Source organism: Jaculus jaculus, chromosome 8 (genome assembly GCF_020740685.1).
Source record: "Jaculus jaculus isolate mJacJac1 chromosome 8, mJacJac1.mat.Y.cur, whole genome shotgun sequence".
Taxonomy (NCBI): Eukaryota; Metazoa; Chordata; class Mammalia; order Rodentia; family Dipodidae; genus Jaculus; species Jaculus jaculus.
Window position 1 is genome coordinate 2,607,155 of NC_059109.1, and position 27,187 is coordinate 2,634,341.

The following is a 27,187-nucleotide window of genomic DNA, read 5'->3' on the forward strand; positions in this document are numbered from 1 at the left end:
AGGCTCGTCGTGCGTGGACAGGAGGGACAGAGCCGCTGGAAGCGCTGGAACTCAGCTTTATTCCCGCCCGGACCCGCAGCCCAGCGTCCTGCGGAGCCGCGCGGCCCTGGGCGGGAGACCGACGTGCCCCCCGGACGCGCAGTCACTCGAACACGAGGGTGGAACCTCACGATAGGGACACGGGGGAGAGGCCCAGGGAAGGACGAGGCTGAGCTGGTCTAGGCCCCAGGGAAGGCGGGCCTGGCAGAGGGCACAGGGCCTCGGGATCCGAGAGGCGTTTGGCTCGCCGGAGGACAGGAGTAGCTGTCCTTGAGAGGACGGCCACGAGAACAGCGGGGCTCGCCCTAGACCACTGGTTGTCCAGGTGAGGGCTGTCCCAGAGGTCCCGGGACATGGATGTTACTTATATCGTTTTCCTTTCAGTTCTCTAAGAATTTGCAGTGGGGTTTCCAGGGCTACTTAGTGTGTAGCGACCAGCAGCAGCTATAACCTACAGCGCACTGGAGTTTTGAAATAATCTTAAGAGCTCCTGAAATAGAACGTTTTGGGAACTACTGCTCTAGGCCTTTTAAGAACGCCGTAAGGGTTGTCTTTGAGAGAGAGAACGTCCCATCCACTCAGTGGACATAGAAGATGGGGTACTGTTTCGGGGAGCTACTATAGTAGTTTGGGCCAGAGAAGATGGTGGCTTCCACAGGATAGCGAGTGCCTTCATTGCGTTTTCTGGAAAAGAAGCGAGGAATTGGAAGTTTTAGGAGCGAAATGAATTGATCATGTTCCATCTAGAAACACGATCATAGTTGCAGAGGGTGAGAGGTTGGGGCACACATTTTCCCCCTGCCGGATACTGTGCTGTGTGCTGTACCTCGAGCACTTGCTAGAAAATATGTGGTCTCTTTTAAGCCTCCAGTCACCCAAGGTTCCACTAATGTGATAACCACCATACTGGCAGCCAATGTTACCACTAATGTAGGAGCTGCATGTGGCTCCTAAGCTCCTCAAATATGGCTAGTCCAATTGAGATGTGCTGGGGTCTCCAAAGAAAGACCTGCTTGTAAATTCAAAAGACATTTTAGGGGAGATGCTGGGGATCTAACCAAGGGCCTTATGCATGCTAGGAAAGCACTCTAAACTGAGCCATACCTCTTTTTTGTGTGTTCATCTGAGGTAGGGTCTCACTCTAGCCCAAACTGACCTGCAACTCACTGTAGGCCAGGCTGGCCTCAAACTCCCAGATCTTCCTGTCTCAGCCTCCCAAGCGCTGGGGTTATAGATGTGAGACACCATGCAAGACTACCTTCCCCCCCATACACTAGTTTTTCTAGGCAGGGTCTTGCTCTAGCCCAGGCTGAGGTGGAATTCACTGTGTATTCCCAGGCTGGCTCTGAACTCACAGCAATCCTCCTACCTCTGCCTCCCAAGTGCTGGGATTAAAGCTGAGTGCCACACACCTAGCTAGGTTTAAAATCATTTTTTGTTGTTGTTTTGTTTTTTTGAGGTAGGGTCTCCTAGCCCAGGTTGATCTGGAATTCACTATGTAGTCTCAGGGTGGTCTCAAACTCATGGCGATCCTCCTACCTCTGCCTCCTGAGTGCTGGAATTAAAGGTGTGTGCCACCACGCCTGACCTTGAATATTATATATCCAAAAACATTCCAGAATGTAAATAATGTAAGAAATTAGAAAGGTAAGCCGCTTGTGACTAAAAGCATGCGCCACGACGCCCAGCTGTCTAAGTACTAAAATGCCCACACCTACAGCCAGGGTGACACATGCCTTTAATCCCAGCACCCGGGTGGCAAAGGTAGGAGGATTGCTGTGAGTTTGAGGCCAGCCTGAGACTACATGTTGAATTCCAGGTCTCCCTGGGCTACAGCGAGACCTTACCTGGGGGTGGGGGGAATCCCACACCTATGGAAACTAAAGCCCAGATTCACTGTTTGAGGTCTGCTAGTTTGAGTAATGACAGGATTTAACCCAGATCTCTCTGAAGCATGAGTCTGGGACTGGCCACCACACCAGCTGCCACTGCCCTTCATGAATGATGAGTTGAGGTGGGGATAATATGGGAAAGGCAGAATAAGGGGTTGGAGTACTGTTACCTTCTCCTTGGAGTCCTTGCCGGTGGTCAGGTAGGCAACTGTGGGAAAAGATGGAGAAGGGATGGGATGTAGGAGTGCATGAGAAGGAGCCAGGTGTCAGCTTTTCAGAGACGGGGAATGTCCACATGGTTCCTGGCCTAAGTTCAAGGTGGGACTCACACGAACCTACACAGCCTGTGGCCTTGATGAGCCCCATGAGAAGAAAAGCAGAAAGGAACAGGCCTGCGCCGTCCTCCACAGAAGGGCCGGAAAGACCTAGTGGGTGGAAAGGGGGCAAGTGAGTTTGGTGTCTCCCTGAGGAGACTCTGCACTGGCTCCACAGGTCTCCCTGCAGTTACCTGCTACCTCCAGAGAGACTTCCGCACTGCGCCTAGGGCCCGGCAGGCTGGGGTGGCGGACACGACAGGCATAGCGGGTCCTGTGCTGCTTGCTGGTGACTGGGGGTAGCCGCAGGTGCGCAGAGATGCTGACGGAGCCATCCGAATGGTGGCGGAAGGCAGAGAGCCACCTCCGTCCCCCAGCCTTCCGAGAGCCACCTTCCGGGCCTCCCAGGGCCTCCCACTCCACCTCCAGACCCGCCGAAGGGTAGAAGTGGGACACGAGACAGACCAGCTCTGGGGGTGTCTCCCCTGGGGTGGCCCATACAAGGGGTGCTGGTGTTAGTGACACTTTAGGGGGCTCTAGGGAAAGAATAGGAAAAGAGCATTGGGGAATAGGTTCCTACCACACTCTCAGTTTCTTCTCTGGCTTTGCTAGTGCTGGAGGTGGATGGGGGCCTACTCTCCCCAGTGGAAGCTAGTCACAGGAATCCCCCTGCCACAGCTGCTAGGTTTCTCAGGAACCCTCCCCCACCCATTGCCCCTGGTTGCCAGGCAACCCCACGTGTTCATTCACCCCCACACACACGTTTTCTCCATCATTCCTCCCTTCTATGTCCCCCACTCACTGTGCATGGTGAGGTCCAGGACAACCTGTCCTTGCAGGTAGGGCAGATGTATGGTGGCCAGGTATGCACCCTCTTGAAAGGGCTGAACTGCAGGCAGCCAAAGGGTCCCATTCCCGGTCCATGGGCCCCAGGGATCATCATCATCCCAAGCAGCAAATGCCACGGCCCCCTCTTGAGCTGGTGGCACCAGTCCATCCAGCCCAGGAGTTGCAGCCAAGAGCAGGTGCCCCTCACCCATGTGCTGGCGCCGCCATTCCAGCCCAAAAGGCGGAGGCCCTGGAGCTAGAGGAGCAGCAGCTTCCGGGGTGGGGGGCATGTAGGCGAAGCTCAAGTCCAGCACAGCATCCTTCCCTAGTCGGATCCGAGGGGCCGGGTTGTGGGTAACGACCGTCAGCACCACTGGGGAGACAGTAGGTCAGGAGAGACTTGAGGGAAGGAAAAACACGTGCCTGTAACTCAGCTCCTCTAGAGAGGCCGCAGGAGGATTGAAAATTTAAAACGTGCCTGGGCTACACAGTTTAAGCAACTAATTATGAAAAATAAAAGAGGTTCCACGGAAGCAGCTCAGTAGTAGAGTGGTTGTCCAGCACACATAATGGCCTGCTATCATCTCCAGTAAGGGTTGGGGGCAGACCAAACAAAACCAGTAGACAGAGAGTGAGTGTGTGTGTGGTTTTCAAGGTAGGGTCTCATTCTGGCCCAGGCTGGCCTTGAACTGACTGTGCTCCTCCTACCTCCCCCTTGAGGTGGGAACTAAGGGTGTGCGCCACCACTCCTGGCTCAGCGTTTAAGCTCCTGATCACACAGAAACATTTAGAGGAAGAAGACAAAACAACTGGCTTCGCCTGATTTGCCCAACTCCAGTGGCCTTGGAGATGCAGTGTTCCCAACTGGACAGCCCGCCAGCTCCCTTTCGGCACTGTCCAGACGCTCCACCATAGACACCGCTCATCAGCTGCTTTCTCCACAGTGCGCTCCTCCAGACACTGTTTCATTCATTCATTCTGAGAGTCAGCCCAGGACCCAGAGCACATGCTAAGAACTCATACTACCATTGAGCTATCCCCACTCCCAGCTCTGAACAGGGGTTATTTTCTATGACAAACCTGAGGACAAAATCTATATCTGAGTCAGGCGTGGTGGTGCACGCCTTTAATCCCACCACTTGGGAGGCAGAGATAGAGGAATCACTGTGAGTACAAGGCCAGTCTGGGACCACAGAGAGAGTTCCAGGTCAGCCCAGGCTACAGTGAGACCCTATCTCGAATTTAAAAAATTTAGCCGGGCGCCTTTAACCCCAGCACTCAGGAGGTAGGAGGATCACAGTGAGTTTCAGGCCACTCTGAGACTACATGTTTATCATTTTTATTTATTTATTTGAGAGCGACAGAGAGAGAGAGAATGGGCTTGCCAGGGCCTCCAGCCACTGCAAACGAACTCGACGCGTGCGCCCCCTTGTGCATCTGGCTAACACGGGTCCTGGAGAATCAAACCTTGAACCGGGGTCCTTAGGCTTCACAGGCAAGCATTTAACAGCTAAAGCATATCTCCAGCCTTGAGACTAGATAATGAATTCCAGGTCGGCCTGAGCTAGAGAGGGAGAAACCCCCTTGCCTTGGGGGGGGGGGGTTACATTTGATCACCTATGTAACTGTTAAAATTGCGAATAGTTACCCCCCTGCCCTCCATATTCTGATTCCAGTGTTGTAGAGGGGCACCTAATCTTTGGTATATATTATATATTTATTTGCTTTGAGATACGGTCTTGCTTTATAAAAGCACAAGCTGGTCCTGGAACACTCTGTGGCCCTGGAAGGCGTCTAACTCCAGATCCTTTTGTCTCAGCTTCCTGGTGCTGAGATTACAGGTATGCACCCCCATGCTTGGCCAAGGCCAACAAGACTTACAGAGTCTGGTCTGGGAACTACAGTATGTATGGGTCCTTAACGTTTTTGGTGCTAATAAATATTTATTGGGTAGTGGATAAAGTAGCACAGTGCCTCCTCTGACACCAGTAAGGAACAGCAGCTGGGAGGACAGCATCCGCTTCTCACAGTTGTGAAAAACGGGCTCAGAGAGGAAAGGACATTGTCACCCCACCTCACAGGGAAGACCGGCAGCCCCACCGAGGACACGTTCCTCTGGAGACAGCGTCTGTACCTGCAGTGAACCGGGTTGGGGCTGGGAAGTGACAGTGGAAGTGCCAGACAGCACTGTTCCTGCGGGTGGGTCTGCGGGCGGGTGAGGGGGCAGGGCTCATGGTTTACACAAAAGCCACCTACAGGGCTGGAGAGATGTCTTAGCGGCTGAGGCGTTTGTCTGCAAAGCCAAAGGACCCGGGTTCAACTCCCCAGGACCCACGTAAGCCAGATGCACTGGGGGCACATGCGTCTGGAGTTGGTTTGCAGTGGCTGGAGGCCCTGGTGTGCCCATTCTCTATCTGACTCTTTCTCTCAAGTAAATAAGCGAGAAAATAAAAGCTAGCCACAGAACTAGGGGTAAAGTGAAGAAAACAACCCCTGCTTCAGAACTACCTACCGGTCACTTAGCACATCTCTCAAGGCCTGGTATCGGGAAACCTGCCAAGCCCCGCCCCCAGACAGCTCTCGGTTTCAGTGTTACTGCCGACTGCTTGAAGGGAAGGTGGAGATAAATTCTAGCCGAAACGACTCGTTAAACGAAAAGGAAACTGAACCCCAATTGCAGAAATGACTCAAGTCTATACATAGTGGGGCCGCTGGCCTACCGAGACGCTTAAAATCTACCCGCGCATCCCTCCATCACTGCCCCGCCTCCACTACCTGTTGCCATGGTGACGGGCACGGGCTCCCTTCTAGGCTCTGGCTGCCGGATCAGGAGGCTGGAGAGGCTGAGGACCGAGCTGGACATGCTGACCACCAGCCAGGCCCCGTCAAGGGCCCTCGGGCAGTTGCGCTCAGGGACCAGCCCCTGGGCCCACCTGGCGGCGGCGGGCTGCGGGACGAAGTGGCTCAACTCGCAGCGCGGCGCGGGCGCGCCCCGGGGGGACCTCCTGAAGGCGGCCTGCAGCGCGCCCGCGGGGTCTGCGGAGAGAAGGGGCGCGGGCTAGAGTCAGATGCACTGACGGGGAAAACTAAGGCCGGCTTTCCGTGGAGGCGAAGGAAGACTCACCGTCCACCTTGAGGTAGAGCTCGGGGTCGAGGTCTGGCCGGGGCGGCGGCCCCCGGGGGCCGTGGCGCAGCAGGAGCGCGGCGGACCTCTGGGCCAGGCCGCCCCTACCGGCATCTTCCACGAACCAGCACTCGATCGCCGCGGGTCCTCCCGAGACGGCGGTCGCCAGGCCTGGGTGAGGGGCGCCAGAGACCCCAGTGGGACCGCGTCCCCTCCCTCCACCCGCCCCCAGGAAAAGCTGCGGGGCTCGCTCACCCAAAGCCACGGCGATGAGCAGGGACGAGGACATGGCGCTGCGATCTCCTCCACCGCCTTTCACTTTCATTTCCCTCCAACAACCCGCAGCAGGGTGGGAAATCCCCGCTCCGGGTACGTGCGACCGGGACGCTGGGGCTGTGGACACCTCGGCCCCGCCCCACCCTCCCGGGTCACCCTGCAGCCACAACCCAAGCCCGTCGTCCTCGCGGCAGCAGCCCCCAACTGTGCCAGGTCCCAGCGAAACAGAGGGGCTGTCCGGGAGCCAAGTCAAGTGACCAATAAATATTTTAATTGTTAAAAAGAAATTAAAACCTATGCTAGGCGACTTCTCGTCTCCACCCGCTCTCTCCTGAGGACCGACTAGGGATCCCCGCGGGCGGTGTGGGAGACAGTATGGAAATCAGGTGAGCATCCAGCGGGAGGGGACGGGACCACAGCGGGACTCAAAGGCCTAGTCCCCACAACACGAACACAGACTTCAGGCACAGACCACCACAACCTGCCCCTTGACCCTGTGATTCCAGATGCTTACAACGCCCCCCCCTTTCGCCCCATAACCATGCTCTACGGAGCTGGAGCTTTGGTGTACCCACCAGACGGCTTAGTTCCGGGGACAGTGAGGAAGGAAAGGGATGAGGGGGGAACCGGCTGGCGATGGTGCCCTCGCCATTATATATACAAGTCCATAGAGACAGAGGACGACAGAAAGCAGCCTGGGGAACCCCACAGGCCGCAGCGCCCTGCTGCGTGCTCCCACTGCCCTCCTCCACAAAAGCTACCCCAATCATCTGCCCCTCAGTTTGCTCCTCCGCCCCCACTGAAATCCATCTCCACCTTGTGCACACTGGGTGGGGACCAGACCCTCGGGTTGGACGGAGGTGTGGTCTCATTGGTCTCGTCGCCACTGCCCCCGCCCACTCCAGAGGACTCTCTCTTGGGTTGCAGGGCTGGCCCGGTAGATGCTCCGGGTCCGGGTCCGGGTCCGGGTCCTGCTCCCGGCCCCGCCCCGCCCCCGCCCATTCGGTGGCGGCGCTCACAGTGTCCCCGATGGCGCATGAAGCTGTCCCTCCACATGAACTTCTTGGCGCAGACGCCGCACTCGTAGGGCTTGAGGCCCGTGTGCGTCTTCATGTGCTCCGTTAGGTGGTGCTTCATCTTGAATTTTTTGTTGCACACCGGGCAGTCGAAGGGCCGCAGGTTGAGGTGCATGTTCACGTGCCGATCCCGCATACTCTTATGGGAGAAAGCCTTCCCACAGTGGCACAGAAAGATCTTATTCCCGTCTCCGCTCCCTGACCCTGCGGGGGTCCCAGCAGCACCACCTGTCACTGTCAGGTTCCCTGCCGAGGTGCCTCCCAGGGCCACTGCCCCGTGTTCTGCTGGGTTCCCTGGTGGCTGGCCTGGAGCCTGTGAGGAGGAGGAAGAGGACGGGAAAACCAGGGTCTGGCTGCCCTGCATGTCCAGGGGAAGGAGAGGTCGGGGAGGGTGGCTGGGAACATAGGAGGAAGGGGTGGGGCCCCCTGCCTCATCAAGCCCTGCTCCGGGGCCGCCACCCTCATAGGGGCCGAAGTCATTGGAGGACTCACAGAAGTTGACCTGCTCCTCCCCCTTGTCGGGGGGTTCAGTCAGGGTCCGAACATCGCTGATACTGAGTGTAGTTTCAGGCCCGCCCCCTGCTCGAACCCCAGAGCCTCCCCCCAGCTCTTCGTCCTCATCATCCTCACAGGTCAGCACCAGGTCTTCCTCCTCTTCCTCATCCTCCAGATCTGGGTCTTGGGGAGCCAGAGGTGCTGGTGCAGGACAATTCCTACCCCGCTTCACATACACCCAGTGTTTCTGGGGCACGACAGTGGCAGGCATGCAGGCAGGCCTCCGGAGCCCAGCGCCTGGGACCACAGCTCCTCTCCCATCCCCACCATCATCACACAACTCATCGGCCTCCAGCAGCAACTTCCCAGAGGTGGCACCACCACTGCCAACCACAGGGACCGGAAATACAGGGCCACCTCCTCGGCGTTCCCCACTACCCACGGCAGAAGCTGCAAATGCCTCTTGGGAGGAAGAGAAATCAGCAGACTCGCGGGGACTGAAGTAGTTGCTGCTGCTGGGTGACTGATTCTCACTGGCCCGGCTTGAGGCATGGGCACGCACGGAGCCCACGGCAGGGGCTACAGTGCCCCCACTCCCTGATGGTACCGCAGCCCCGGGGAGAGTGACAGAAGTAGCTGCAGCAGTAGCGATGGTGGTGGCAGCTGCGGTCCGGCCCTCACGCAGGAGTTCAGTACATTTGTCCACAATGTGCCACATTTGGAGCACAGAGCCCACTGTGAGGAAGTTGACGATGTCAGCAGCAGCCATGCTGAGACGGCCTGTGTAAGCAGAGGCCAGAACAGTCTCAAAAGCACCTGGGTCCATGACGCTGGGCAGCGAGATGGAGGTCATGCCCTTGAGGAGGACCTGGTCGTGAAAGTAGGGAGAGGAGGCCGCCAGGACAGCCCGATGAGCCCTGAACTCCCGGCCCTGCACGCGGATAGACACATCGCACAGCTGACCTTGCAGCCGCTGCTGATTAAGGGACTCCAGGAGAGCACTGGTCACCTCAGGGAAGGACACGTGGACCACAGCGGCTGCTGGCAGGGGCAGTGGGGGTGGAGCCAGCGACAGAGGCAGTGGGAGTGCCGCCCCACTGGGTGACATGGGAGATGGATCCATGTTATGGAAGGAGGGGATACCCCCCCAGCCACAAGAACACAGGAAGAAAGGCGGCCGGGGGGGTCTCTGGGGAGAAAAAAAAGAGAGAAAATGAAAAAAAATATATATATATATATATTTTTTTTTGGTTTCTGAGATAGGGTCTTGCTCTAGCACAGGCTGACCTGGAATTCACTATGTAGTCTCAGAGTGGCCTTCAACTCACAGAGATCCTCCTACCTCTGCCTCACGGTGCTGGGATTAAAGGCATGCACCACCACGCCGGGCTGAAAAAAAACATTTTTTAAAACACAAAGCCCATTACAGTAAAAACATTCCTACTCATCTTCCACGTAACTTCCTATAACACGGGGACAGGCATACCTCTCAACACCACTAGGCAGACAGAAAAGTGAAACTCCCTTTAAAGAGTGGGGTGACATCCCTTAAATTATGGCCTATTTCCCAGATGCCTGAGCCTTAAAAAAATATCCCTTCTAGCCGCGCATAGTGGCCTTTAATCCCAACACTTGGGAGGCAGAGGTAAGAGAGTCACCATGAGTTCGAGGCCACCCTGAGACAACATAGAGAATTCCAAGTCAGCCTGGGCAAGAGTGAGACTCTACCTAAAAAAGAAAGAAAGTTCCCTCCTGCTGGGTACAGTAGTGCATATCTTTAATCCCAGCATGAAGGAGGCAGGGTTAGAAGGATCGCTGTGAGCGGGACTACAGAAGTTCCAGGTAAACCTGGGCTAGAACGAGACCCTACCTCGAAAACACCAAAAAAAAAAAAAAAAAAAAAAAAAAATCCAGGGTAAGAGGCAGAAGTAGGTGGATTGCCGTGAGTTCGTGGCCACCCTGAGTACATAGCGAATTCCACGTCAGCCTGGGCTACAGAGAGACCCTATCTCAAAAAAAAAAAAAAAAAAACGCCTTCCTTGAGGGTTTTGCCCTTTCCGGGGAGGGATGGGGGTAGACCTGCTCTACGGACGCCCCCAACCCCGCACAGACCACAGCCCCCTTCCTCCAGGCTCCTCCCTGGCACCGCCCCTGTCAAGACCCTCCCCAGCTCCGCCCCTCAGTCGTTCAGACCCCGCCCCACACCTACCCCCGCCCCCGCAGGACCCCGCCCCCCCGCTCCGCCCAAAACACTCCTTCTGCCTCTTCTCCCACCCGGAGAACGCCCCGAAAACCCACGCGTCCCCGCTTACCGGGCCGCGCACCCCCGGACCCCCCGCCCCTCACTCGGCGACCAGCGCTGCAGCCTGGGCCCCTCCCGCCGCCATCTTGCGCCGACTCCCTCCACCCTCCGCCTCCGCTCCGCCTCCCGGCCCTCCGACTTTAAAGGTACAGGCAGGCACCCCGCCCATGTGGCTAGGCAGGACTCGGCCGACATCGCCATTTTTCCTTTAAAGAACCATAGCCTCATACTGCCTTAAAGGTACCAGGTCCCCTCCTCCACTGAGGATCTAGGACCTGGTTTAGCCGAAGCTTTCATTCCCTTTAATTCTACCAAACCTGCCTTTTCCCACTGGCGATGGGTCCTCGCCTTCACTCCTCTGGCTCCACCCCTAAGCTGTGGCCATTAGCTGGTTTGCAGGATCTAATTGCCCTCTTCCAAGCATCTGACAGTCCCTGAAGCCCCGCCCCCTTCCTCCGGCCGTGGATTGGCCAACTAACCTTGAGTCAGCCCCTGATTGGCCTTTTCACTCCTACCGCTCAAAGTGAGAAAGTAGAGATTTAAGAGAGCACTTAAAAAAAAAAAAATTTAAAGTGCCTGGCGCAGGGTTCTAGGACAACTCGAGGGTAAAAAAAAAAAACCACAAAGTGAGGTATGCAGGGCTAAGCCAGAAAGGGCAAGTCCTGGGCTACCTCAGGATGGGGACTGACTGAACCTGAGAGAGCGGGTACCAGCTCTTACAGCAGGACAAAGACAAGATTACAATAAGAAAAGATTTTATTGTTTTTTAATGTGTCTGTGTAAAACTTAAAATTTTTTTTCAAAGAAACACCACCAAAAAGAAATTAGCTCAGTTCATCCCTTCCTCAGGCATTTGAGTCCCACAGTTCCACAATCTTCCAAATGCGATCAAAGCATCACAGAGGCAGGGACAGCAGGAGGCAGCTAGTCAGAGTCTGAGAGCACGATGATCTCCTCTGGATCGCACTGCGTGGCCACGCTCATCTGCAACAAAGTGTGATACAAAGTCTAGAGTGAGCTACAAGGAATTACGGTTTAAAAACGAGGGTGGGACACTTTTAAATCCTAGACTAGACACAGATTCCACCCTGGGGTAGAGTGAGGCACTGCGTGGAGGGGAAGGGATGGCAGATATAATATTCAGACAGAGGTTAGGTTCGACAAGGAGTGAAAAAGAGCCTCTAGTCTTACCTTGTAAGTACCAGGCTGGGGAGGGTGTAGGTGGGAGATGTGGGGTAACAGGGCTGAAGAAGGGCTGCAGAGGGAGCTGGTCACCAGGCCATGGCTTGGAGAGTCTACTCTCGTGGAAGAATCAGCAACAGGAGCCGTGGAAGCCAAGGGAGAAAGTGGACTAGGCAGGGTTCGTATCTCCCCAGTCTGCTCCTGCTCTGCCCTTTGCCTTTCCACACAGCTAAGGACAGAAGGTACGTGTGTGTAGTGCGGGAGGAGCAGGTATGTGGCCTCCCCCAGCAGGCCCTCCTTGGCTTCCCTGTTCCTCACCTGTTGAACTGTCCTGATTCTGCCTGCTTCCTTTCCTTCCGCGGTTTCTTGCATGGGGGACTGGACTCTCCCCAGGTGTGAGGAGAGACACCCCCATTGACGGAAGTGGATGTGACCACAGCTGCCCCGTTCTCCGCGACACTGGAAAGGGGACCCTCTGACTGCCTATTAGAAGAGGAAATGTCCTCCTCAGGGGAAGGGGTAGTGTCCACGGGCAAGGCTTCAATCTCCAGCTCAAAGAGCTGAGACGCAGGACTCTCTTCCTTCAGGGGCGACTCTTGTAGCTGTTCTCCACTGCTTTCAGCATCCACGCAGGAGGGGCTCAGGGCTTCTTCCAGTGGTGAAGCTGGGGCCACTGTGAGTCCTTTCTGTTGAGGCTCCCCGGAAGACCCACTGAGACCTTTGTTAGGTTCCAAGTTCTTTTCAGTGGAGATCTGTGACGGGGATGTGGGGCTTCTGGCTCCTTCATTATCTGGGAAAGAGCAGAGGGAGGAGGGCATGAGGACTGGGGAGGGGAGGGCCTGCTACAAAGAAACAAGGAATGAGAGGAGGAAAAGGAGTCGCAACAAGTGTAGAATGATGTATGGGAACAATGCTCTCACATACCTCCTCTTTCTTCCTCCTCCTCTTCCCCCTGACCCTCCTGCAACTGTTCTAGATCCTCCTCCTCAGATTCTGTGGCCTCATCCTCATCATCATCATCTTCATCGTCATCTTCTTCCTCCTCCTCCTCATCATCACTTTCCTCATCTTCATCAGTTTCAGCCTTGGAGGTAGAAGGGCACTCATGGGATGTCATTCCACTAGGACCCTGGGAGATAAAGGAGACTAAGGGATTCCTTGCTTCAGAGGCTTTTTTGTGGCAGTACTGGGGTCTGAACTTAGGGCCTCACAGATGTTAGGCAAGTGCTCTACCATGGAGCTATAACCTCAAGACTGAGGGTTCAGTTACTGTACTCCATCTGTACACTGCCCCATCAGTAACCCTGGAACCCCAATGGCTAGTATACAGGGAGGAAAGGTCTGTCTGACAGGTATGTCCCTTCCACACCTCACCACAATCCAAGGAGGCTTTGGGGGAGCCTGCAGAGTGGGGAGAGCTGCCTTGGGGAAGCCGGGCTCTCCGCTTCTGTCTCTCGTCCTCCTCACTTTTCTCTTGCATCAGTGCATATTTGGAGATGACCTCATCCAGTCGGTTCATGGCCAAACTACGGTTTTCCCGAAGGCGGCGGGCCAACATGGGATCTGAGAGTGCAGGGTCAATGCCTGTGTGGGAAGATATGAACCAGATCCTGCAGCTCGTCAAGTCCTAGAAGGAGTGGGAGAGATGGCCCCTCCACCACATATTCAACAGTCTGTGAAGGCCACCCCACTAACCTACCTGGCCTATAGTCATCCGTGAGATGGCAACCAAAGTTGTAGATGAGGTCAAGGTGGCGGCGCTCCTGTAACCTAACACCCACATCCCGGAAGGCATCCTGAGCTATGAGCTGGAGCTGCTGCCGGGGGAGACCCAGACTGTGCCGAGTGGCTGCCTTCTCCACAGCTCGCAACACGTCTCCATAGTCAGGAAAGGCATCAAGCCCTGGCCTGTTGATGAGCCTCTCGATGCGCCTATTTACCTCTGGATACCGGGTGCCCCGGTAGGGGATGCGCTGCTCTATGACCCGGCCAGTCAGAGAAGAGCAGTCCTTCAGCTCACACAGCCTCCCAAAGAGGCGGATCAGCTTCCGCTTCAACCGGGCCTCCTGCAAATATGTGGAGTCTGGATCGTCCAACTCTGACAGATCCAACTCCCTCTCCTGTAGCCGCCGGATCTCTGCCACGTAGAGAGCCAGCAGCTGCTCCAAGCGCTGGATCTGCCTCCGGGAACCACGGTGGGTCCTTGGGGCCTCAGAGGCAGTGGTTTCAGCATTTGTGGGGTCCGAGGGAGGATTGTTCTCAGAGGGTTCACCGGAAGTGGAGCCTGCTGGAGCCAGGTTCAGTTTCTTCTTAGTCGAGTGGGCTTTAAGCACAGTGCAGAGCTCATTGATGTAGACATAGAGCTTGGCTGGCTGGCTCTGGGCCCGAGAGAGGACCCGAGACAGGATGTTGCAGAACTCTGCTGAGGCCAGAAACAGAGGCTGGGCACGCTGCTGCAGTTTATGGAGGAACGGGACCACCTCAGGGTGATCTGATGTATGTGTCTTACACAGTTCAAGGAACTAGAAGATTCAGAGAGAGGGAAGGGGAAAGAAACAAGGAAGGAGTTGACGAAGATGAGCTTAGTAGGGAAGCCAGGGTCAGGAGAGCCAATCATCTGTCTCCCTCCCCCTAAAGCTCACCTCTTCAAACAGCTTCTCATTTTCCAACTTGTAGGATTTCTTGCCACCCAAGTCACTGCTTCCTCTGGCTGCTTCCGGTTCGGAGGGGCTAGGGTCTTCTGCTCCTGGGGAGGATGGGTTGGGGGATGGGTGGGAAGGCTCTGGTTGAATAGCTGCTACATCTTCATCATCATCATCATCCAGCACAATGATACTGTCAGCGGCGGCCATGAGGGATCAAATCCCCCTGAGGTAGGAAGTACTGGAGGCTTCAGAATTCCTGCTGGAAGGGAATGGGGTCTCAGGAAGAGCCCCCCCTCCCAGCACAGCCCCCTTCTTTCGGCAGACATGTTTTCCAGGCACCTACGGTTTTGGTAAAGCAGCGAGGGCCCAACAGTGTTCTCACTGCCTAGATTCAACAACTTCTGGTTGTATGTGGTTTGGGGGGACAAAGCTCCCGCCAAGTATTAGGTCCCCACTTGAACTTCACCCTTCAAGTCGACTTCCTGGATTTAGGTTGCGTTTCTCCACCATCCATCACACTTGACAAGCTGCTTCTCACCACTCATCCCAGTCACACATACCCCACACGCAAACTCCAAGTTTCCCTTACAACCCCTGGTACACAGTGGGTGCCATTTCATAGCTTGCCCCCTACCGCCTACCCAACACGGTGGGCCCCACCCCTACCCCTCCCAATCACCGCCCCTCCAACTCCTAGGTCCATGTGAACGGATTTCCCTCTCCACCATCTGGTCAGTTTCAGTTTGCTTTCCTCTCTTGGAATTATCTCCATAATTGACCTCCGCACGGGTTTCCTCGAACCCGGGCTTCACGATGGATAAATATATATATTTTTTCCACAAGTCCCCTCCCTCTCACCCCACCCTAACACTCCCCACCCCATTTTCTCAGTGACTTGTAACCGATTGTGTGAGCCCCGCACTGGACTCTGGCTCCGCTCGGATCTCAACCCCCAGCCCGGGACTCTACGACGTAGATAAGCTTCCCGCCAAGTCCCCTCCCCCAGTTCGGTCCCCCCCACCCCCGGGGGCGGCCCCACTCCCCTTCAGGCACAGCGAGGTACCAAGAGCCCGAGCCTCAGCACCGGCATACACACACGTTACGCCGGCATGCCTGCCTCGACGTCCCCCGCCCCGGCCTGCGCACCTCGCACGGTCCGGCCCCCACCTCAGAAACGGTCTCTCGAGGCGACCCTCGCCGCTGATCACAGAACCTCGCATGGTTCCCTCCTCCTTCCCTCCCCCTCCCGCCGCAGACCCCCACTACGGACCGGAAGCCGCAGAGTTTCCGCCTCCCAGCACCAGAGAGCCACCATACTGCCGTACGGATCACAGCCCGGCCGTCACCGGAAGTCGCGGCGGCCCCGCCCACCTCGCGCGCGCAGCGCCGCGGCCCCGGCTCGGGGCGGGGCGGGGCGGGGCGGGGCGGCGCGGCGGTGCGGGCCGCCATCTTGCCGTACGGCAGCGCCGGAGCGCGGGCGGCTCGCGACCGCTCGGCCCACAGAAACGTCCTGCCTCGCTCGGGCCCGGCGTGGCGGGGGAGTGTGTGCCCGAGACGCCGAGCCGCCTTTCCCGGGAGGGGAGCCCGAGAGATGGGGAGGAGGTCTTCTGGGCCTCCCCGGGCGCGGCGCTGCGCCCTCCCCGCCTGCCCGTCTCGCTCGCTCGCCCCCGGACGCGGTCCAGCCCGCTGCCCGCCGTCGACCCCCGTCGGAAGCAAACACACAGGCAGACACGCGGGCCCGGGGCCGGTGCGGTGGTTATTATTGTGCCGGAGGCCGTGCTCTCTGCGGACGGGTGGAAGGATTCGGGGCGTGTGGGGAAGGGGGCCCGCTCGGTCGCCGCCGGGACACCGAGTGAGGCCGCTGAAGTCCCGCGGGGCGTCTCCTCTTCTAAGCCGAGAGCTGCTGGGGGCCACCGGCTGTCGCAGCCGCCGCCCGCTTAGGGTGGTTGGAGGGGCTGCCGGAGGCCAGGCTGGTCCTTGGCCGAGCTGATGGGGAAGCCAAATAAAGGTTAACTGTAAAGTTAAAAATGCTAACCTGCCTTCTTAGCTTTTGTAACGTTGCTTGCTTGCCTCAAATTGACTAAAGAACAACCATTTTGAGATGATAATCTCTGGTTAGCCCCTGCCCTGAGAATCTAACCGACTTGTTGTTGCTCTTGAACCTTGCTCCATTGCCTAGTTCCCGAACCCTGTCTCTGTTTCCTGGAACCCAGGAAGCCACCACCCTGCCTGCAGTCACTTTTGGCCTAGCCAAGCAACGCCAGGTGGACTCCACCAATCAATCCCCTCTATATGGAAAGTCCCCTGAGCAAGACCCCCTCCCTAGCTCTGTGGTTTTTCCCTATGTAAACCCTGTGAAGTTGCTATTCGGGGCTCTTCACCCCTCCTGCGTGAGGACTCTGTGTTGAGCCCCGGTGCACCGGTACTTCAATAAACACCTCTTGCTGCATTGCATCGAGAAGCGTCAGTGTCAGTCTTTGGGGTTTCGCTCGATTCCTGAGATTTGGAGTCCCTCGGTGAGGAGGGGGTCCCAACATTTGGGGGCTCATCCGGGATCTGAGCAGACCCCAGACTCACATTCACAGTCTCGGAGGTAAGAAGGCGCCCTTGTCCATTAGTCTGTGTTTTTGGCTGTTTTTCTGTTTGTCTGTTCTTCCCTGAATTCTGGAAAGACACTTTCGCTTCGCAGGTGTGTCATTACCGTGAGGGCCATACACAGTGGACAGCAGACATGCATTTATATGCCACAACCTGCAGCCCTGGGGGACGCTTGGTGGCTTCCTATCTGGTGGACTCTGACCGGGTCCACATCTGTGCGAAAGTGTTGTCTGGCTCCAGACCTGGGCCATCAGAATCATTTCGTTTTTGTGGCAAACAAAATTTGGTCGCTTCTTCCTGACCCTGGTCTGTTTATTGTTCATTGTTTCCTTACTCTTCTATCATTTTTCTACACATAACACAATGGGACAAACTGTTTCCAGTCCCTTAGACCTGACTTTGACTCACTGGACTGACGTTAAGGAGAGGGCACATAGTTGAGGTGAAAAAAAGGAAATAGCCTACATTTAAGGAAGGATGGCCACTGGAGGGCACTTTTGACTTGACAGTTATTCAGGCAGTCAGACATCTTGTTTTGCAGGAACGTGGAGGACACCCGGACCAGATTCCCTACATTTTCACCTGGCAGGACTTGATCCAAGACCCCCCCGGCCTGGATCAAGCCCTGGATTCCCCCACAACCCCCTAACAAGGGCCCCCATGGGCCCTCCAAGGTTCTTTTTGCAGAATCGGAGAAAAAGATGATATCACGGATCTACCCGGAGACCCAGCCCGATCTCCTCCTCCTGGACCCACCTCCACCCTATCCACCTGTCCAGCCACCTACTGCGCCGCCAGCCCTCCCTGAGTTGGGCCATCAAGGGGGCCCCGCTGCGGGAACCAGAAGTAGGAGGGCTCTTTCCCCAGACACTGCCACTGCCCTCCCACTCAGAGCTCTGGGACCCCCTCCCCCCCGTTCCAGGGCCAGGAGAAGACCCTACGCATGTACCCCTACAGCCCCTCCAGTACTGGCCTTTCTCCTCGGCAGACTTATATAACTGGAAGGCCAATCACCCCCCTTTCTCTGAGGATCCCTCCAAATTAACTGCTCTGATGGAATCCCTAGTTTTCTCTCACCAGCCGACTTGGGATGACTGCCAACAGTTGCTGCAGGCTCTTTCACAACTGAGGAAAGGGAACGCATTCTCCTCGAGGCTAGGAAAAATGTCCCTGGAGACGATGGATGTCCTACACAACTCCAGAATGTTATAGATGATGGGTTCCCCTTGACCAGACCTGGATGGGACTTCAATACCCCTGACGGTAGGGAGCATCTCGTGTCTATCGCCAGGCTCTGGTGGCTGGTCTCTGAGGGGCTGCAAGACGCCCCACCAATTTGGCCAAGGTAAGAGAGGTTCTACAGGGACCCAATGAGCTCCCCTCGATGTTCCTCAAACGCCTCATGGAGGCATATCGTAGATATACACCGTTCAACCCAATGGCAGAGGAACAGAGGGCATCAGTATTAATGAGTTTTGTGGATCAGTCTGTATCAGACATCAGGAGAAAGTTACAAAGGTTAGATGGCCTAGGGAGGTATACTCTGTCAGACATAGTAAAAGAGGCAGAAAAAATATACAATAAAAGAGAAACTGAGGAAGAGAAAGAGCAGAGAAAAGCAAAAGAGCAAGAGGAAAGAGAAACTAGAAGGGATAAGAGACATGAAAAAAATATGACTAAGATTCTGGCCGCCCTAGTTAAAAATTATAAGGAAGCCATTAGAAGACAACTAGACAAGGACCATTCCCGGGCAACAAGGCACCTCTAGAAAAGGACCAATGTGCCTATTATAAGGAAAAAGGGCATTGGGCCAAAGATTGCCTCAAACAAAAGCCCAAAAGAATACTCAGTTTGGAGGATGATGACTAGGGGAGACAGGGCTTGGACCCCCTCCCCGAGCCTAGGGTAACTCTCAAGGTGGAGGGGAAACCTATTACCTTTTTAGGCAACACGGGCGCCCAACATTCAGTACTCCTGAAACCAGAAGGACCCATTTCTGACAAAAAGTCCTGGGTCCTTGGGGCCATTGGGGGCCAACAATTTTCATGGACTACCCGAAGAATGGTGGATTTGGGCGTGGGCCGGGTATCCCAGTCGTTCCTCGTAATACCAGGTTGCCCAGCCCCTTTATTAGGATGGGACTTATTGACCAAAATGGGAGCCCAAATTACCTTTACTGATAAAGGCCCACTGACGACCCACCGACATGGAGGCTTCACCCAAATATTAACCCTGAAATTAGAAGATGAACATAGACTATTTGAAAGCCCCCAGATTAACCCAGAACTTGACGTATGGCTAACTAAAATCCCCGGAGCTTGGGTTGAAACTGCTGGGATGGGGCTGGCCTCCCACCAACCCCCAATAATGATCAACTTAAAAGCTTCTGCCACGCCCGTTTCAATACGCCAGTACCCAATGAGTTCTGAAGCCAGGGAAGGAATTAAACCCCACATAAAGAGACTCTTAAAATTGGGGGTTCGAAAACAGTGCCACTCTCCTTGGAACACCCCATTGTTGCCAGTACGGAAGCCAAATACTAATGATTACCGCCCTGTCCAGGACTTAAGGGAAATTAACAGGAGAGTTGAAGACCTCCATCCCACTGTGCCCAACCTCTACAACCTCTTGAGCTCCCTTCCCCCGGATAGAGACTGGTATACTGTTATTGACTTAAAAGATGCTTTTTTCTGCTTGCCACTACATGAAAAAAGTCAGCCTATCTTTGCCTTTGAATGGAAAGATCCAGACTCTGGGATCTCTGGACAACTAACTTGGACTAGACTGCCACAAGGCTTCAAAAATTCACCTACTCCCTTTGATGAAGCCCTCCACCGGGACTTGGCCCCCTTCCGGGCCTCCAACCCCCAGGTTACTCTTCTCCAATGCGTGGATGATCTCCTTCTGGCTGCTAATGCCCAAGCAGACTGCGAGAAAGGTACAATTGCCCTGCTGGAGGAACTGGCCCGCTTGGGATACGGAGCCTCCGCCAAGAAAGCCCAGATCTGCAAAAGGCAAGTGACTTATTTGGGGTACTCATTAAGAGAGGGATGGAGGTGGCTGACAGAGGCCCGCAAACAGGCTGTAGAGCAGATCCTGACACCTAAGTCAGCCAAACAGGTGAGGGAATTCCTGGGCTCTGCTGGTTTCTGCCGACTATGGATACCTGGATTTGCAACTCTCGCTGCCCCCCTCTACCCCTTGACCAAAGCCAATGCCCCTTTTCAATGGGGGGGGAAAGCAACAACAGGCTTTTGATAATATTAAGCATGCCCTTCTCAAGGCGCCTGCTCTCTCCCTTCCTGACACCACCAAGCCATTCTACTTGTTTGTGCATGAGCAGAAGGGAATAGCTAAAGGAGTCCTCACTCAGAGACTTGGACCCTGGAGAAGGCCAATTGCATATTTGTCCAAGAAGTTGGACCCAGTAGCGGCCAGTTGGCCTCCCTGTCCTAAAATCATTGCTGCAGTGGCATTGCTCTTAAAGGATGCTGACAAATTAACCTTGGGACAGACTGTCACCATAATTGCCTCACACGCTCTGGAAAGCATCGTTCGCCAACCGCCCGACAGATGGCTCTCCAATGCCAGGATCACCCACTATCAGAGTCTCCTCCTCAACTCTGACAGAGTCAGATTTGCAGCCCCCACTCAGCTAAATCCCACCACCCTCTGGCCAGACCCAGACCCCACGGTGATCCACAGTTGCGGGGATATTCTGGCCGAAGCCACAGGGGTGTGATCTGACTTGACGGACCAGCCACTACCGGACGCGAAGGTAACCTGGTTCACGGATGGCAGCAGCTACCTCCTTGAAGGTAAGCGGATGGCTGGGGCTGCCGTAGTGGATGGAGACAGGGTGATATGGGCCAATAAATTACCAGAGGGAACATCAGCTCAAAAAGCAGAACTAATAGCTCTGACTCAAGCTCTAAACATGGCGGAAGGGAAAAGAGCCAAAATTTACACCGATAGTCGGTACGTTTTTGCTACAGCTCATGTCCATGGGGCCATTTACCAGCAGAGGGGACTATTAACCTCCGCAGGAAAGGAAATTAAAAATAAACAAGAAATCCTAGAATTGCTGGATGCCTTACACCAGCCTGCCAAACTAGCCATAGTTCACTGTCCGGGACATCAGAAAGGAAATTCCCCCGTAGCGCAGGGAAACAGAATGGCAGATAAGGAAGCTAAAAAGGCAGCCCAGGGAACTTACTTATTTCCTTTGATTGAAAAAGAAATTAACTCTTCAGATTCTCAGCCTTCAGATTATACGGAACAGGACTTTAAGGCCATGGCTAAAATCCAAAAACGCTTTAATCCAGACTCCCAAAGATGGGAAACCGAAGAAGGAAAACAGATTCTGTCCAGGGAACAGGCGGAACAAATCCTCCAACAGATACATCGGTTAACTCATTTTGGGACAAAAAAATTAATAACCACTCTTGCTAAAACCAATTATCATATTATTGGACTGACAGAAATGGCAGAAAATCTTACTAAACAATGTGTTCCCTGTCAAACAGTAAATGCACAGACTGCCCAAATGGGTTCAGGGCAATGGCTCCATGGGGACTGCCCAGGCCTATTTTGGGAAACTGATTTCACTGAGATGAAGCCTGCCCACTATGGAAATAAATATCTTTTAGTTTTCATAGATACCTTTTCAGGTTGGGTGGAGGCCTACCCTACCAAGAAAGAAACTGCTACACTGGTAACCAAGAAACTTTTAGAAGAAATCATCCCCAGGTATGGGATACCACAGGTGATAGGGTCAGATAACGGCCCTGCCTTTGTTGCCCAGGTAAGTCAGGAGGTGGCCAGAATATTGGGGATTAATTGGAAATTACATTGTGCATATAGACCCCAAAGTTCAGGACAAGTAGAAAGAATGAATAGAACCTTAAAAGAGACCATAACTAAATTGTCCTTGGAGACTGGTCATACTAACTGGACGATGCTCCTACCTTGGGCTCTCTTTACAGTCCGGAACACCCCCTACAAGTTTGACCTTACCCCTTTTGAGATTTTATTTGGGGTCCCTACCCCCTTAAGTCAATTGCTGACACCCAAACATCCAGACACCATTCCTAACTCTGATCTTAATGCCAGGTTGCAGGCCTTACACCTCCTTCAATCTGAATTGTGGCCACAGATAAAGGAGGCCTGTTCTCCAGCCAAGGAACCAACACCTCACCGGTACCAGGTGGGGGACTCTGTTTACGTGAGACGCCACCATTCTACCAGTTTGGAACCACGGTGGAAGGGACCATTCATCATGTTGCTAACAACACCCACAGCCATAAAGGTTGATGGAATTGCAGCCTGGATTCATGCGTCGCACGTCAAGCCAGCTCCACCAGAGACCACAACATGGAGACTGGAAAAGACTGGTGACCCCCTTAAGCTGCGCTTATGCCACCTGCCTGATAATGATGGGACTATTATCCCCAATTAAAGCTAGCCCCCATAACCCTCAGAAGTTAACCTGGCAAGTTATCTCCCAAACAGGGGATATAATTTGGAGTACTACCAAAAACGCCCCTCCTTGGACCTGGTGGCCACCCCTCCACCCGGACCTTTGCGGATTAGCGGCTGGCCTAGAAGATTGGGATATCCCGGGGGTAGACCCCCAAGATAAAAACCCCACATGCCGGTCGGGAGACTGTCATTGTTTAACGCCTGTTGATGGGATAGGAGGGGGAATAGGCTGTAGCCATCCACAATTGAGGGCTGAACTCCGTAAACAGGAGATCTATGTCTGCCCTAGAAATGGGAGAGATCACAAAACAGTTGCTGAATGTGGGGGGCAGGAGTTTACTACTGCAAAAGCTGGGGATGTGAAACAACTGGAACGGCCTATTGGAAACCACAATCCAATTGGGACGCAATTGCCCTCACCCGAGCTTCCCCCTTAGACAAGGAAACCCCAGGCCTTACCAGCCACCGCTGTTCTGGGTCTACCACCTCAAGCCAGATGGGACTCTGCTCGCGACCCATCAGTCCTGGCGGCCACCACTGTCAAATTGGCAGATGGTACGGGGAAGGGCTCTGTCAAAATTTTGCATGTAACCCCCTTAACATAACTTTCACAGAAAAAGGAAAACAAGCTCGAGATTGGCATAAGGACAGACAATGGGGAATAAGGTTTTATGTCAGTGGTACCAATCCTGGCCTCCTCATGACCATTAGACTAAGGATTGAGAGCCCAGATCCTATCCAGGTGGGACCCAACTCCCTATTACAGAAACCCCCTGTCGCAGCTCCCAGACCTCCACCCCAGCTCCACCCCACTACCTTCCCCACGAACCCTAGACCTACCAACCCCCAGACCGGACTGAAACCCCTAGGCCTCAACCGGTGCCCCTACTCGCCATGATTCAGAAGGCGTTTGCTCTCTTAAACGCTACTCGGCCGGAGATGACCACCCACCGTTGGCTTTGCTATGACGTGGCTCTCCCTTACTATGAAGCCATTGCCTGGGCCCTTCCTTATGCGAACTTCACTGTAACCACTATGATAGGTCCATATCGACTCCCCCCTAGACTAACACTAGCTGCAGTATCAGGAAAGGGACTCTGCATAGGCCCAGTGCCACCTTCTCAGGCTCATCTCTGTAATTCTACTCATGTTCCTGATTCTTACATAGGGTACCTAGAACCCCCTCAGGGAGCATGGTGGGCCTGCGGTACCGGCTTGACCTCTATATTATCCCTCTCTGTCCTGAACCAGAACCAGGACTATTGTATCCTAGTGCGGCTCCTCCCTAGATAAATTTATCATCCAGACTCCGACTTCCTAGATGCCATACAGGGGCAGACTAGGTTTCGGAGAGAACCAGTTTCCCTCACCCTAGCAGTCTTACTGGGCCTCGGGACCACCATCAGAATTGGAACAGGTATTACTGCCCTAGCTACCCAAGATTCAAAACTGGCAGACTTACAAGGTATTATAGCTCAGGATATACGGGTCCTACAAGATTCTATCTCCAAATTAGAAGAGTCACTAACCTCCTTATCCAAGGTCGTCTTACAGAATAGAAGAGGTTTAGATTTACTGTTCCTTAAGGAAGATGGACTCTGTGCAGCCTTAAAGGAAGAATGTTGTTCCTATGTAGACCACTCGGGTGTTATCAAAGACTCAATGAGAAAACTCAGAGAGAGACTAGATGCCAGAAATTGGGAAAGAAAACAAAGCCAGGGATGGTTTGAATCATGGTTTAATAGGTCCCCCTGGTTGACTACTCTGATATCCACCCTGTTAGGACCACTCCTCCTCCTCCTCCTCCTCCTTCTAACATGTGGGCCCTGCATTTTAAACCGTCTGGTAACATTCATCAGGGAGAGAATTAACACAGTCCAACTACTGGTTCTCCGTCAGCGATATCAGCTAATAGGGGAATCAGAAACCTAAAATTCCATGATTGGAATTATGCCCAAGAAAAAGGGGGGAATGTAAAGTTAAAAATGCTAACCTGCCTTCTTAGCTTTTGTAACGTTGCTTGCTTGCCTCAAATTGACTAAAGAACAACCATTTTGAGATGATAATCTCTGGTTAGCCCCTGCCCTGAGAATCTAACCGACTTGTTGTTGCTCTTGAACCTTGCTCCATTGCCTAGCTCCCGAACCCTGTCTCTGTTTCCTGGAACCCAGGAAACCACCACCCTGCCTGCAGTCACTTTTGGCCTAGCCAAGCAACGCCAGGTGGACTCCACCAATCAATCCCCTCTATATGGAAAGTCCCCTGAGCAAGACCCCCTCCCTAGCTCTGTGGTTTTTCCCTATGTAAACGCTGTGAAGTTGCTATTCGGGGCTCTTCACCCCTCCTGCGTGAGGACTCTGTGTTGAGCCCCGGTGCACCGGTACTTCAATAAACACCTCTTGCTGCATTGCATCGAGAAGCGTCAGTGTCAGTCTTTGGGGTTTCACTCGACTCCCGAGATTTGGAGTCCCTCCATGAGGAGGGATCCCAACAAACAACCCCTGCCGTTGACATGCCGTCTTTCCACAGGTGGTGGGCATCGTGCCAACCAGCAGGACCACCGCAGCCGGGCTGCTCCCGTTGTTCTCGGATGCCGGGAGCCTCAGACGCCCACGTGGGGAACCCCGCAGCACCCCTCTCGAGTAGGACAAGCCTGCAGCCTTCCAACTGGGGACAGAAAAACTTTCCCGAAGGGTTTTGTTGATGGAACTTGAAGAAGTGGTTTAATTTCCAGATCCTGTTTTTCTAAAATGGGTCTCAGTAAATGTCTGGAATAAAGGTTCCCCACATTCACTCCTTACAATAGACTCCTAAAGAAGAAAGAACAAAAAGATTTCAAGAAATCCCACAGCCGGCAATGGAGACACTCTGGAGGGTTGAGAAAGAAGGATCACCGTGAGTTCGAGGCCAGCCTGGGGCTACAGAGTGAATGTCAGGTCACCCTGGGCTACACTGAAACCCTACCTTAAAAAAAAAAAAAAAAAAAAGCCGGTCGTGGTGGCGCACACCTTTAATCCCAGCACTAGGGAGGTAGAGGTAGGAGGATCATCATGAGTTCCAGGCCACCCTGACACTACATGGTGAGTTCCAGGTCAGCCTGAGCTAGAGTGAGACCCTACCTAGGAAAACCAAAATAATAACAAAAGAAAGCTCCTAGAACCCGGCATGGTGATGACGCCTTTAATACCAATAGGTCATTTTGGAGAACCTTCAAATCAGGGAGGGAGGGGCCCTAGGAGATGACTTAGTGGTTCAGGCATTTGCCAGCGAAGCCTTTAGACCCAGGTTCGATTCCCCAGGACCCATATTAGCCAGATGCACAAGGTGGCACATGTTTCTGGAATTCCTTTGCACTGGTTAGAGGCCCTGATGAGGCCTTTCTCGCTCTGTCTGCCTCTACTTGTGTCTTTCTCTCAAATATATATATATGTATATATATTATATATATGAAATCCCCTGAGACAATTTACTTGCCCCTTTTTGTTTTTCTAGATAGGGTTTCTCACTGGCTCAAGCTGACCTGGAATTCACTATGTAGTCCCAGGGCGACCTTGAACTCATGAGGATCCTACCTCTGCCATGCAAGTGCAAGTACCACCACCCTGGCACTGTTTGTTTATTTTTTTGTTTATGAGGTAGGGTTTTGCTGTAGCCCTGACTAGCTTGGAATTCGCTACATAGTCTCAGGGTGGCCCTGAACTTAAGGTGATCCTCCCACCTCTGGGATTAAAGATATTGCAACACCATGCCCAGCTCCTTTTGAAGAGATACATAGCCAAGCTGGGTAGAAAATGTAGCCCAGTTGTTAATGTACTCGCCTAGCACACACACAGCTCTGAATTTGATCCCTATGTAAACTAGTTGTATGGAGTCAGGAGGGTTAGGAATCCAAGGTCATCCTTTGCTACATAGCAAATTTCAGGCCAGCCTGGGCTACCTGACACCTTGACTCATTGAAAAAAAATAATATGGAAACACAAAAGACCCCGCCCCCAAATAGAGCTGGAGAGATGTCTTAGTGATTAAGGTGCTTGCCTGCAAAACCAAAGGACCTCGGTTCGATTCCCCAGGACCCACGTAAGCCAGATGCTCAAGGTGGTGCATGTGTCTGGAGTTCATTTGCAGTGGCTGGAAGCCCTGGCATGCCCTTCTCTCTCTCTTTCTGCCTCTTTCTCTCTCAAATAATTTTTTTTTTTTTGGTTTTTCGAGGTAGGGTCTCACTCTGGTCCAGGCTGACCTGGAATTAACTCTGTCGTCTCAGGGTGGCCTTGAACTCATGGCAATCCTCCTACCTCTGCCTCTGGAGTGCTGGGATTAAAGGCGTGCGCATCCACGCCCGGCTATAATTTTTTTTTTTAAAGACCCCTAAATAGCTAGAACAGCTGTAGGCAGAGAGAGCAGTTCTGGAGACACCCAGTACCTGATCAGAAAGTCCACCACAGGGAGGTGGTCACAGTTCCAGTGCCTCTTCCTTCTGCGGCGTCCCCAGGAGCCAGTTCCCGAACTGAGCCCATGGCAGTGGCCACAGCAGTTTATAAGCAGCCTCCAGCAGTAATAGGGTCACAAAGAGGACAAGGAAGGTTAGGAAGATCTTGTCCAAGGCGCAGCGCAGGGGACCCCTCGGAGGAGTGGGACCCTGGGCAAATGCCAGGAACACATCCCCTTCGTCCATACTGCCTTCCTCCTCCGCCATCCTCCTCCGCCTGACAGCTGGCTGGATCAGCGTGGTGCAGGGATAGAAGGCCTGACTCGGCATGTTCAGGATTAAGGGGCAGGGTGTGGCTGTGCCATGCTGCATCTACTAGGACTGACCCTAATTCCAGCACCAGGGAAGGAAGGCTTTTGAATCTCCAGAACAATTATTTACTCATCTACTGTGTCATGAAAGTCATGCTAATAATACCTAAACTCTACTCAGCTTCACCATAATATAAT

At 53.9% G+C, this 27,187-nt stretch overlaps 4 protein-coding genes across 11 annotated transcripts; all 4 read right to left on the bottom strand.

Moving 5' to 3' along the window:
* Positions 1–40: 40 nt before the first annotated feature.
* On the bottom strand, positions 41–6,653 carry LOC101599895 (TAP binding protein). Its single transcript, XM_045156231.1, has 8 exons — positions 6,453–6,653; positions 6,198–6,368; positions 5,849–6,109; positions 3,048–3,446; positions 2,440–2,781; positions 2,261–2,356; positions 2,102–2,139; positions 41–723 (listed from the first exon to the last, which is right to left on the bottom strand). The coding sequence occupies exons 1-8, from the start codon at positions 6,520–6,522 to the stop codon at positions 712–714; spliced, it is 1,389 nt and encodes a 462-aa protein (XP_045012166.1). The 5' UTR covers positions 6,523–6,653; the 3' UTR covers positions 41–711.
* A 69-nt stretch (positions 6,654–6,722) lies between these two features.
* Positions 6,723–10,425, bottom strand: Zbtb22 (zinc finger and BTB domain containing 22). Of its 2 annotated transcripts, none has more exons than XM_045156230.1 (2): positions 10,357–10,425; positions 6,723–9,233 (listed from the first exon to the last, which is right to left on the bottom strand). In XM_045156230.1, the coding sequence occupies exon 2, from the start codon at positions 9,165–9,167 to the stop codon at positions 7,251–7,253; it is 1,917 nt and encodes a 638-aa protein (XP_045012165.1). In that variant the 5' UTR covers positions 9,168–9,233; positions 10,357–10,425; the 3' UTR covers positions 6,723–7,250. The 2 variants fall into 2 exon arrangements, with proteins under 2 accessions (XP_045012165.1, XP_004649636.2); XM_004649579.2 differs by lacking the exon at positions 10,357–10,425 and adding an exon at positions 9,332–9,410.
* Positions 10,426–11,084: 659 nt separating this feature from the next.
* Daxx (death domain associated protein) lies at positions 11,085–15,525 on the bottom strand. 7 transcript variants are annotated; one of them, XM_045157608.1, is made up of 8 exons: positions 15,444–15,525; positions 14,171–14,429; positions 13,228–14,050; positions 12,898–13,112; positions 12,453–12,657; positions 11,847–12,318; positions 11,538–11,757; positions 11,085–11,330 (listed from the first exon to the last, which is right to left on the bottom strand). In XM_045157608.1, exons 2-8 carry the CDS (start codon positions 14,378–14,380, stop codon positions 11,271–11,273), a joined length of 2,205 nt encoding a protein of 734 aa, XP_045013543.1. In that variant the 5' UTR covers positions 14,381–14,429; positions 15,444–15,525; the 3' UTR covers positions 11,085–11,270. The 7 variants fall into 7 exon arrangements, with proteins under 7 accessions (XP_045013543.1, XP_045013539.1, XP_045013541.1 ...); XM_045157604.1 differs by having other exon boundaries at positions 14,171–14,432; positions 15,444–15,519; XM_045157606.1 differs by lacking the exon at positions 15,444–15,525 and adding an exon at positions 15,341–15,434.
* An 11,177-nt stretch (positions 15,526–26,702) lies between these two features.
* On the bottom strand, positions 26,703–26,945 carry Smim40 (small integral membrane protein 40). The gene has a single exon (XM_045155978.1). The coding sequence runs from the start codon at positions 26,943–26,945 to the stop codon at positions 26,703–26,705; it is 243 nt and encodes an 80-aa protein (XP_045011913.1).
* Positions 26,946–27,187: the final 242 nt, after the last annotated feature.

Coding starts and splice junctions, on each gene's coding strand:
- Smim40 (XM_045155978.1), bottom strand. CDS start 26,945: ATGGCGGAGGAGGAAGGCAGTATGGACGAAGGGGATGTGTTCCTGGCA.
- Zbtb22 (XM_045156230.1), bottom strand. CDS start 9,167: ATGGATCCATCTCCCATGTCACCCAGTGGGGCGGCACTCCCACTGCCT.
- LOC101599895 (XM_045156231.1), bottom strand. CDS start 6,522: ATGAAAGTGAAAGGCGGTGGAGGAGATCGCAGCGCCATGTCCTCGTCC. Junction 6,110..6,197: donor GCTCTACCTCAAGGTGGACG/GTGAGTCTTCCT, acceptor TTCTCTCCGCAG/ACCCCGCGGGCGCGCTGCAG. Junction 3,447..5,848: donor GCCCGTCACCATGGCAACAG/GTAGTGGAGGCG, acceptor CTGTCTCCCCAG/TGGTGCTGACGGTCGTTACC.
- Daxx (XM_045157608.1), bottom strand. CDS start 14,380: ATGGCCGCCGCTGACAGTATCATTGTGCTGGATGATGATGATGATGAA. Junction 12,658..12,897: donor CCTCCTTGGATTGTGGTGAG/GTGTGGAAGGGA, acceptor TTTATCTCCCAG/GGTCCTAGTGGAATGACATC. Junction 11,331..11,537: donor CCCAGCCTGGTACTTACAAG/GTAAGACTAGAG, acceptor ACTTTGTTGCAG/ATGAGCGTGGCCACGCAGTG.